This window comes from Phaseolus vulgaris, chromosome 7, assembly GCF_051622355.1.
Source record: "Phaseolus vulgaris cultivar YP4 chromosome 7, ASM5162235v1, whole genome shotgun sequence".
Classification (NCBI taxonomy): Eukaryota; Viridiplantae; Streptophyta; class Magnoliopsida; order Fabales; family Fabaceae; genus Phaseolus; species Phaseolus vulgaris.
In genome coordinates this window covers 4,346,565-4,358,822 of record NC_143504.1, presented here as the reverse complement: position 1 = coordinate 4,358,822, position 12,258 = coordinate 4,346,565, and the positions used below count along the sequence as shown (strand labels likewise).

The window sequence follows — 12,258 nt, the reverse complement described above, 5'->3', positions numbered from 1 at the left end:
CTTTGGAACTTGTGTTTGCTGATGTTTGGGGTCCTGCTTCCAATGGTGCAAGGTATTACATCTCTTTTCTTGATGCTTACACCAAATATACATGGATATACGTTCTTCATACTAAATCTCAGGTTTCCTCTGTGTTTAAAAAATTCAAAAGTTTTGCTGAAAACCAAACAAATTCTAAACTTTGCTCTATTCAAACTGATAATGCCAAAGAATTTCTTTGTCTTAAACCTTTCCTTGAACATTATGGCATTCACCATAGACTTACATGTCCCTACACCCATGAACAAAATGGATCTGTAGAACGAAAGCACATGCATATTGTTTGATATGGGCCTAACGCTTCTTGCCACTGCTTCATTGCCTAGTCGTTTCTGGGCAGAAGCCTTCATCACTTCCACCCACATTATCAATGATCTTCCCACCCCTGTGTTGAATGGTGATAACCCTTATTCTAGGTTGTTTAAACGCAAACCTGATTATAATGTTTTCAAAGTGTTTGGTTGTGCTTGTTATCCCAATTTACGCCCCTATAATAATAATAAGTTTGATTTTAGATCGCAATGTTCTCTCTTTCTTGGATACAGTCCAACTAATAGAGGCTATATATGTCTCATGCCCACTGGTAAGACTATTGTTTCTCGTCATGTTCGTTTTGATGAAACTACTTTTCCATATAATAAAGACTCAAATAGTTTTGTTATGCCTATTGTTTCTCATAAGCACACACATGATATTTCACCCACCTTGACTGTTGTTCATACAAATACTAACTCTGTTAATGAGCATGTTGTTTCTGATAGCAATTCTACTACTGACATTGGTGCTTTTGCAACTGGTACCATTGGCAATTCTATTACTGACATTGGTGCTTCTGCAACTGGTAATATTGAATGTCTTCCTTCTATTCCTTCTCCTACTAACACTTATCCCATGACCACTCGTGCCAAGGTAGGCATCATCAAAATTTATACTATTGTTTCTACTATATGGTCCCAAGCAATGACTGATGAGTATCAAGCTCTCCTCAAAAACAAAATGTGGACTCTCACTGCTCTCCCATCCAATGCCTCTCTGGTAGGTTGTAAATGGATTTTTAAAACCAAATTGCATGCAGATGGCTCCTTTCAACGTTGCAAGGCACGCCTTGTTGCCAAAGGCTTCAATCAAACTGAGGGACTTGACTACAATGTGACCTTCAGTCCTGTAGTCAAACCCACCACGATTCGTATTGTTCTTTCACATGTTGTTACAAATAACTGGGCTATTCGTCAAGTGGACATTGATAATGCTTTCCTTCATGGTGATCTCAATGAACATGTGTATATGCAGCAACCACCAGGTTTTATCTCCTGTGATCCCACTCTTGTATGTCAATTACACAAGGTTATCTATTGCCTCAAGCAAGCACCCAGGTCCTGGTTTTCCTCTCTCTGAGTCACAGTAACACATGCTTCTAAGTTCACTGAAAAATCTCGAACTCTTCTGCAATGCCGTGACAGTCACAACCCTTTGTCCTTCATTCAAGCACCTTCCTTTATGTTTCTATCCATATTCTTTTATGATGCCTTTTATGGAGAAAATAAATAAAAGAAAGGAAAAAGAAAAAGAAAAAAATTGTGATCAATAAATGCATAAAATATATTATTTAATTAGAAAAATAAATATAAAAATTTATTTTTAATTACTAATAATTTATTTATTCTTAATAATATGATCTTTTTCAATTATTTATTATTGTTATAATAAAAAATACATCATAATTATGAATGTGCCGTTTTATAACTATTCTTAATTGATTATATTAATAAAAAAACACTTCAATCTGTTTTTTATTTTATTATATTAATAAAAAAACACTTCAATCTGTTTTTTTTTAATAATATAAAACCAATTATAAAGTTGTTATAAACTATTACTTTTACGTTTTCTTCAAGCGACTTTCTTATTGACTTTGGGCAGAAAATTTATATTTCTTTATATTTTGGAGCATCAATAATAAAAATAACTCATATATATTGTTAATAAGAATTCATCTTTAACATTAATTTAATAAAAAAATTAAAAGAGTAAAAAATTTAATTCATAATCTAGTAGAAAAATAAAATAAAGTAACAAATAGTGGGAATCCACATAAATTAAAAATAAATAAATCCCCATATTTAAATACATATAATTAATATATGAAGGTTTAGAAAGTTTAATTTTATATAATTATATTTTACAATAAGATTACTTTAATAATATATATTTTAGTTATAGAAAAATAAAAATTCAGACACGTTATGAAGTAGGTCGTTGTGTCAATCCGCCACTAATTTAAGGGATGAATTTCATACTTTTAATTCATCAATATGCATTGACATCTTCGGTCTATTATTTTTTAATTAAAAATAAAAATAATTTAATAATTTATTTAATATTTGAAAGATACTAAAAATTAAATAATTAATATTTATAAATTAAATTTTAATTATTAATTATAATAAAATCATTTTCAATATATTTATTTAATTATTAATTAATTAAAAACTTAAAAATATTTATAAATAAAGTATACTTTTAACATATATATTTTTTAAATACAAATAATAAATTTATACAACTAAAAGAATTAACACGGTAACTCCTACGACAAGATGGACCCAAACTTTCAATCCCTCTTTAGTGAAGGAATTGCTTCCTGTACTAATATTACTGCACCCAATTACCGTCGAAAAAATGAAAATAATATTTTTTTGGGAATACAATAATGTCTTTCTGATAATTTTTTTTAAAATGTATTATTTTTAATTCCAAAAATTTACATACATTATTTTCAATTCCAATTCTGAATTTTCATTTCAATAAAGAATATTTTTGAAATTTTTTAAATTGTGTTGGGATTCAAAAGTGTTGGGTGGAGGGAGCAATTGCCGTGAATGAATGATGAACTGAATTAAAACGGGACACCTAAAATAGTGTTTGGATTTGTTATTAATATTATTAAATTAGACAGCGTAATTTTTTATAATTTTAAAATTAAAATAATTAAAGAAGCAATTATAAAGCATTTTTGAAATAACTTTGAAATATAAAGTGAAATGTTAGAGAAATTGATTAAAGGAACCTAAATAACACAGATGCTCTGGTTTTCTTGTAGATTTCGTGGATAAAATTGATGTTTTCTCTTGCGCGTTCCCTTTGTTTCCTTCCTTTTCTATCTGTTCAATCGGCTGACTTTTCATCTTGCTTTCTTCATTGTCACTCATTCTTTGCATACTTTTTCTTCACCCACCCACACAACAATAACCATATTCATATTAAGACACTATAAACATCTTTAATAAATAAATACAATTTTATTAAAATTATTATTCTCATCAAAAAAATTTATCTGGACATACCTACTTGCATACTTACTTGGAGTTTATATTTAAAATGATCTCTTCATCTTAGTTCATCCTGATATTTATTAAGACAATTTTTTGTTGTTGTTTTTTTCTCATAATAATTTAACAATAAAATAGGTTCATAAAAATATAAAATTATCAAAACTTTTAATGGAATTGAGTCATCCACCACACATAACTCCCTATCGATCCAAGGAAGAAACATCACAGAAACAAAGTTGGACCATCCCATAGTTCACGATGAGTCCAGGGAAATGCTACACTTTTCACATGGCAGAATAATATGAACACAGACCCATTCTTTCTGACAACTCAGTGCACATTAGAAACACTAGTATTTTTCATTATAAATTTTTTAAACAGAAAGGCTTTCTGAGAAAGGAGATTACTCATTTTTAATAGAATTACGCTGTTAAATAAATAATACTTTATATTTGATATTTAAAATGATTTCAATAAATTATTTTTTAATTACATTTTTATGATTTTTGTATAATATTTTAGTTGTATATATAAATATTATTCTTATAAAACAATTTTATTTAAATACGTGAAACTCACCTTTTATGAAACAATTTTAATTAAGAAAATGACACTCATCTCTTTTGTTACATTTAAATAAAATTCGGAAAAATAAGTGTAATTTTCTAAAATTAAAAAGTGTAAAATAAAATTAATATGGGTGTAATATTGTTGATGATATAAGATGTTTGTAGAATTTCTTTGTTACGATTTACTCCCTCTGTTTTTTTAAGTGGAGTTTTAATGATATTTTTGTTGAAATTTCATGGAAAGTGTTGCATTTGTGAAATGATACATGAACAAGGTAGCCACTATAAAAGTTTGATTGAGCTAATCACTAAGCTTATTCTATCTAAAAGAGGCTCCTGTTATCCCATTTTTTCCTTACTTCTTATTCCTCACATCACAAAACAATCAACATGCCTCTGCTTTTGCCAAGGCTGCTTTTCTTTCTCTGGTGTCTTCCGATAACATTTTTTATATCTCAAGTTAGTGCAGTTAACAATACACAAAACTTCCACTACTTTATGAAACAATTTTATTTAAATACGTGGAACTCACCGTTTATGAAACAATTTTATTTAAGATCAGGAAAATAAGTGTAATTTTCTAAAATTAAAGAGTGTAAAATCAAATTAATATTTAATGGGTATAATATTGTTGATGGCTTAAGATGTTTGTATAATTTCGTTGTTACGACTTACTCCCTCTGTTTTTTGAAGTGTAGTTTTAATGATATTTTTAGGAGACCTAAGAAAACTAATATATTTTATTTTAAATTAATACATTGTTTATAAGAAGAAAAAAAATTATTCTTATTTTTTACATTATAATGCATTTATGTAATTTAAGTACAAAAATAAGGATATAAATGAAAAAAAATAATTAATGTAGCTCAAACGTACACTCTTCTAATTAATCAATTGTTGAAATTTCATGGAAAGTGTTGCATCTGACTAAATGGAAGGGAAAGTGAAATTGAAAACGTCAATGATAGTTGAAGCAACTATGAAAGTTCGATTGAGCTAATCACTAAGCTTATTCTATCTAAAAGAGACTCCTGTTATCCCATTTTTTCCTTACTTCTTATTCCTCACATCACAAAACAATCAACATGCCTCTGCTTTTGCCAAGGCTGCTTTTCTTTCTCTGTTGTCTTCCGATAACAATTTTTATATCTCAAGTTAGTGCAGCTAACAATGATCAAAAGTTCCACTTCTTCTGTGATGATACCAACGATCAAGGAAACTACACCACCGACAGCACCTACCACACCAACCTCAACACCCTTTTGTCCACTCTCATTTCCAATACAGAAATCAATTACGGTTTCTACAATTTCACAAACGGTGAAAGCACTGATAAAGTGTACGCCATTGGGCTGTGTAGAGGAGACATCAAGCCAGATGAATGTCGCAGATGCCTTAACGGTTCCAGGGCCAATCTCACTGAACTTTGTCCAAACCGAAAGGAAGTTATTGGTTGGTACGAGGATGAGAGGTGCATGTTGCGCTACTCAGACCGCTCAATATTCGGCCTTATGGAAACTGGAAAACCTGCGTATTTTGCGTGGAATTTAGGTAATGCAACGCAAGCGGAGGAGTTCAATAAAGTGCTAAGGGATTTGCTTGATGGGATGAGAAGCAGAGCTGCATCAGGAGACTCTCAGAGTAAATATGCTACAGCAAATGCAACCGGACCAGATGACAAAACCATTTTCGGGCTTGCACAGTGTACGCCTGATTTGTCTGAACAAGATTGCAATAACTGCTTGATTCAGTCCATGGAAGAATTCGGAAATTGTTGTGATAGTAAAATAGGAGCTAGAGTTGTTCGACCCAGTTGCAATCTGAGATATGAAACTTCCTTTCCATTCTATGGGGCACCAGCATATACACCCTCGCCATCACTTTCGCCACCTTCTAACACTTCCTCAGAAGGTACGCACTTGTCAAATTATGCTTAGACTATCTTAATTAATTCAGTTGCTCCTGCTGAACTAAATTTCTTCATGTAAAGTTTTTACATGTGTTACACAATTTAAATATTTTATTCTTCCACCTTTAATATTTATATCTATATGTTGACAGAGTTGTTCAAATATACATCACCCAAAATGGCACTCAACAAAGAAAGCTTTTAAATAAGGGTGGTGACACCATAGAGTAAAACACATCCATTTCACATATCAATAAATTATTATTTCAATTATATTTATTTTATTTTTTAATTAAAAATATTATTAGATTATTATAATTGGGTATTAAAAATATGTTATTTACTGTTTCTCAATAAGTTCCATCCTTGAAACTGTTTAAGGGGCCGTCACCGTGTCAATTACGATGTAAGAATCCAAAATAAAAGGACCCACAAAAAGTTTGATCATTCTGTATTGAAAAAGTTTTGTGCAAACAGTAAAAATACACTATTCTAAAATACAGTTAAGAATGTATTTTTACTTAGGGATGAATTTCTCTGTCCACCTGCATAAGATTTTAAAAATTCAATGAAAATATTTTTTATTTTTTCTCTTGAAAAATTATCAAACATTAATAATTTTTTCATTTCAAACATTCTCGAATATCAATAATTCAATTAAGATAAAAATCAAATATTAATATTTTTCCATTTCAAAAATATTAAAAATAATTAATTTAAAAATATTAAACATAAATATTATCGCAATAGACATACTTGTCGCAATATAAATAGAAAAGTTTTTTTTTTTTAGTTCAACTTGCTTTCTTATTATTAAGTCAACACACAAACTTTGTTTTTACGGATCAGTCCACCCATTCCATTGTTGACCTGTGCGGACTTTGAATTATGCAGGACGAGATAAAACAGATCAATAGGTTGAAAAAAATGAAACGATGTCACAAGTTTTACTAGGGGACTGCGGGGTTCACCCACTTTGTCATTACTAATTTTTCTGTATGTAGTGTTAAGGTATCAGGTCTTTTTGTATTGGTGGAAACCAATCATGTGTATAAGAAACAATAAATGTTCCCAGTTTTCACAATACTTATGTAGGGTTTGAAAAAAAGAATAGGAAAATTGGACGTCAATGAATCATTCCATATAAAAAAACCAAAACAACATTGTAAACCCAAACTTTTAAGAAAACATATTTCGTCTTCTTTTTTATATAATGTTGTTCGAACTTATTTCTAGTCTGATCAAACTCGCACCTGAATACCAAATAATTTAAAGTTTAGTTTTTCTTTAGGAATTAGGATCTATGAAGTAATAAGTTTTAGCAAACCGTGTTTAGATGGCTTTAATAATTAGTTATTGGACTTGTTGATATTCAATGGTCTTAATCTGTGCAATGTCCCACTGAGGATTCTGATTTGTGCAGGAAAGAGTAACACAATTATCATCGCCATAGCAACAGCAGTGCCAGTTGTTGTAATTGTTTCCGCGGTGCTTATTTTTATCTACATTCGTTTAAAAGCGAGGAAGTCGGGGAAGAAGTTTGAAAGTAAGTGGAAGTACTGGTTTACCGTGACAGGTTTTCTATTTAATGGTGTTGTATTATTGCAACGATTTTAGTAGAGTACAACTCAACCTAAGATCATAACTTTGATCTAAATATTTTTTTATAGATTCGTAATGTTTGTTAAAGAGTAATTCCTACCATTAAATGGTGAGACAAAGAGCCCAGTTTGCAAAAGAAAAACAATTCAATAACTAATTCAAAACATGCTTTACTCAATTGCTCTAGCATCTCATATGAAAAACTTACCATTTCAAAACCGTTCCCTGTGTGAAGCTAAACAAGAAGAACTATATGATGATGATGATGAAATTGACGCTTCTGAGTCATTGCAAATCAGATTTAGTATCATACGAGAGGCTACAGATGACTTTTCTGATTCTAATAAACTCGGACAGGGTGGATTTGGGGCTGTTTACAGAGTAAGATAATTGTTGACCATAACTTGTTCAAACTATGGTATACATAACACTACTTGCAGAGAACTTACCATTCCATATATGTTTTCAGGGTACGCTTCCCAATGGACAAGAGATTGCCGTCAAAAGGTTGTCAGCTAATTCTGGACAAGGAGATACAGAATTCAAGAATGAGGTTCTTCTATTGGCCAAACTTCAGCACCGAAATTTAGTTAGACTACTTCATTTCAGTATGGAAGGAAGAGAAAAGCTACTTGTCTATGAATTTGTTCCAAATAAAAGCCTTGATTACTTCATATTTGGTAGGTTTAATTTGAATGTCTGTCTGGTTAATTGGACCATACCCTGCTATTTCAGTTATGGCTTGACACTTAGCCTAATCATAGTCATAAGATTCATGCATGTCTTGTTTGTGTATATGCAGATGAAACCAAGAGAGCACAATTAGATTGGTATACGCGCTTCAAAATCATTGCAGGTACTGCTCGAGGTATTCTCTACCTCCATCAAGATTCTCGACTGCGCATTATCCATCGTGATCTCAAAGCAGGTAACATTCTCTTAGACGAAGACATGAACCCTAAGATAGCCGATTTTGGCTTGGCAAGGTTATTTGTTGTGGACCAGACTCATGAAGATACACAGAGAGTTGTTGGGACATAGTAAGTACTCAAACTTGGCTTGTTAATGTTTAGGTTTAGCAATTGAAAACTGCGGAATATTCGAAGATGATTGTGAAATGGTTTTGTTTAACTAAGTTTGTTCATACTCCACTATGATGCAGTGGATATATGGCACCTGAGTATGCATTGCATGGACAGTTTTCAGAGAAGTCAGATGTTTTTAGTTTTGGTGTACTTGTTCTTGAGATTGTAAGTGGCAAGAAAATCAGTAGCATTCAACATGGAGAGGAATCGGGCGATCTACGCCATATTGTAAGTGAGAATTTTGTTTCCTTTTATGTTCTTCGGCGTTGGAAGTGTGAAATTAAAGAAGCTTAAGTAGGTGTAAAAATTGATGCATGCAGGCATGGCGAAGTTGGAGGGAAGGAAGAGCTACAGATATTGTAGATCCGACATTAAACAATGGTTCGGAAAGTGAAATAATGAGATGCATCCATATTGGGTTACTGTGCGTTCAAGACAGTGTAGCTGCGAGACCCACCATGGCTTCCGTTGTACCCATGTTGAATAGCCATTCTTTCAGTCTGCAAGTACCTTTGGCACCTGCATTTTATGGGGATGCTATGTCTGGAATCTTTGAGGACATGAAGTTATGGGAGATTAATTCAGGGACAACAAGATCAATCGAATCCACCAATAGAAATGATCAAGATTCGCTCAATGAGGCTTCAATTACCGATCCATATCCTCGCTAGATTTTCATCACCCCTTTAGTTTATATCTTGAGATTATAAAGAATCTCAAACCAATGTTACTAATTACAACATCTGTTTGATTCCCTATGCATGTTCGTGTTGTATAAGCTGCTGTTTAAATTTTTTATTTTTTTTTAAGTTTGGAAGGAGAAATGTTATTGAATAATAAATATTAATTACAGAATTTGTAAAATTAAATTAAACTAAACACTTCCCTCTACCATCTTAGGAACCTTTTTTTATAAATGTTAAAATTTATGTGAGATTGTAATGATGTTAAAAATTTACTAATACATAAATGATAAAATTACTAATTTAAAATAAATTACTTTAGATTTACAAGTAACAAAGAATTTCTTTAAATTTACAATTTTGAAATAAGTTTTCAAATAAATAATTGAGGGATAATGAAAAATATGAGAGGAGCAGTAGTCAACTAGACTATGAAAGAGGACCACAGTTTTTCATAGGTAGATGTGAAGTAAGGAATGGAAGACTAAGACCTTTTAACTAGTCAATGCATTATTTGACTAATTTTAGAGTCTATTCTTTTATTTAATTTACTTTACACCACAAAAAAACAAGACAACTAAAACTCTGCAGTGTAGGTCACGGAATTGGACCCACTTAATCAATGCCTGCGTTTAATTTAGGGGTGGCAAAGCGGGCCAACCCGTCCTGCATAGGCCCGCCCCGCATAGGCCCGCCCCGCTTAGGCCCGCAAAATGCGGGCCAGGTTGGCCCGCCCCGCATACAAAATGCGGGTTGGTTTTCATGACCCGCCCCGCATGCGGGTTGGCCCGCGGGCTTGCGGACCGGCCCGTTTTTTTTTTTTTTTTAACGTAGAAGAAAAAATAATTGAGTGTTGCAGAAACATCTAAAAAAAAAAATTAAAATTAATGATTTATTATATTTTTTTTAGAAGTTTATTGTCTAATCCTACTGAGAGGTTGGAAATCAATGTTCATGAAACCAAGCTTAGAACAAACGCAACAAAGGATTCAGGATATAAAATTTATGTATATGTCTATACCAGTTACTTAATAGAGAAAGTTTTTTTTTAACGAGATTGATTCCCGTGTTTCATGCGCTCACAAAATATAAAATTAACTGTATGTCTTGTTAAATCATTGTCTCAATATAAAGGGATGATCACTTAAAAGGAACCTTCAAATTTTGTAAGAAATAGTTTAATCACTCTAGATTTAATTAGAATCCTTAGTGTTGTAATGTAATGAACCACTATAAAATAAATTTTAAGAATTGATGAATAGAGAAAGTTATATTCAAACAAGTCAAGTCAATTATTTTTTTAAAATTTTTTTTTTCGGGCTAGCGGACCAGCCCGTCCCGCCCTGCTATTGGCCCGCGCGGGCCGCGGGTTATGCGGGGCGGGCTAATGCGGGTCAGCGGGTTGAAAACGTCAGCCCGCCCCGCGTTTTTTATCGCGGGCCGCGGGCCGGCCCGCATGGCCCGCCCCACTTTGCCACCCCTAGTTTAATTTCAACTTTTCTATTTTCACGTCAACCACTTCCCCACATTCCAGCACCTTTATCCTTTTATATTTCGTAAACGTGTGAACGATGAACGATGAGCAGGAAAAGAAAAAGGAAATAAAAAGAAACGAAAATTATTTCTTTTAACAATATAGCAATCAACTATGGTAAATTGATTGATTTAAAAAATATTAACCATGAATATATAGTAATCTCTTATAAATAATGTCTTCAAAATATTTTGTTGTCTAGGTTAGCTGGTTCTCTTTTAATGTTGTAGTGACTAAATTAGTTATTATAATAACTAAATTAAAAATCATTTTAAATATTAAAAAAGTTATTAATTTAATTATTATAGCAACAATATTTTTTTCTCTAAAATTAATTTTTAATTTTCTTGTAATGTTAAAGATAACTTATATCTTAATGAAAATACAGAAACCAACTAATCCACAATTTTTTTAAACTGTTTTTTAATATCTATATATTGTGAAAAAATAGAAGGACTTAATAAGAGAGAAGATAAGATGAAATTCTTATTCTCATATGTGACTAGTTCAATGACATTAATGACGTTGAGAGAGAAATTCATCATATAGTAGTGAATATTTAGAAATACAATTGAATGGGAAGATTGTGTATGAAACATAACATATCCTCTATTTTCCCCACTATCAACCTGCATTTGTTGTGGACAGTAGAACAAGAAGCTTTCCAAACATGTTGCATCGGAGCATAATTCAAGGGAAAAGGATCGAGTGAATCCACAAACAAGTCAATATTCAGTGGATGAGGCTTTAATTACTGAGACATATCCTCGTTAGAATTTGATACAATAGTGATAATTTGAAGCTTAAGTTACACGCTTATCAATGTTTGGATTTTTATGTCCCTGGTTAAGCCTACCTTCAAAGTGTGTTAATATGAAGCTTAAGTTTACATGCTTTGCTTCTATGTTCACTGAAAAATCTCCAAATCTTTGTGGCACAACCCTTGTCTTTCATTCAAGCACCTTCCTTTATGTTTCTATCCATATTCTTTTATGATGATTTTATGGAGAAAATAAATAAAAGAAAGGAAAAAGAAAAAAATTGTGATCAATAAATGAATACAATATATTATTAAATTATAAAAAATAAATATAAAAAATTATTTTTAATAATATGATATTTGTCAATTATTTATTATTGTTATAATAAAAAATACATCATAATTAATTATGAATGTTCCGTTTTATAACTATTCTTAATTGATTATATTAATAAAAAAACACTTCTATCTGTTTTTTTATTTTATTTTAATAATATTAAATCAATTATAAAGTTGTTATAAACTATTACTTTTACTTTTTCTTCAAGCGACTTTCTTATTGACTTTGGGCAGATTTTTTTTTTTATAATTTGGAGCATCAATAGTAAAAATAACTCATATAAATTGTTAATAAAAATTCATCTTTAACTTTAATTTAATAAAAAAATTAAAAAGTAAAATTTTTAATTCATAATCTAGTAGAAAAATAAAATAAAGTAACAAATAGTGGGAATCCACATAAATT

The 12,258-nt window shown here is 31.1% G+C and overlaps 1 protein-coding gene across 1 annotated transcript; it reads left to right on the top strand.

Annotated features, from left to right (window-relative positions):
* The first annotated feature begins 4,882 nt into the window (after window positions 1-4,882).
* LOC137827765 (cysteine-rich receptor-like protein kinase 29) lies at window positions 4,883-9,415 on the top strand. Its single transcript, XM_090305358.1, has 7 exons — window positions 4,883-5,851; window positions 7,273-7,395; window positions 7,687-7,832; window positions 7,921-8,131; window positions 8,254-8,491; window positions 8,614-8,764; window positions 8,857-9,415. Exons 1-7 carry the CDS (start codon window positions 5,026-5,028, stop codon window positions 9,205-9,207), a joined length of 2,046 nt encoding a protein of 681 aa, XP_090161484.1. The 5' UTR covers window positions 4,883-5,025; the 3' UTR covers window positions 9,208-9,415.
* Window positions 9,416-12,258: the final 2,843 nt, after the last annotated feature.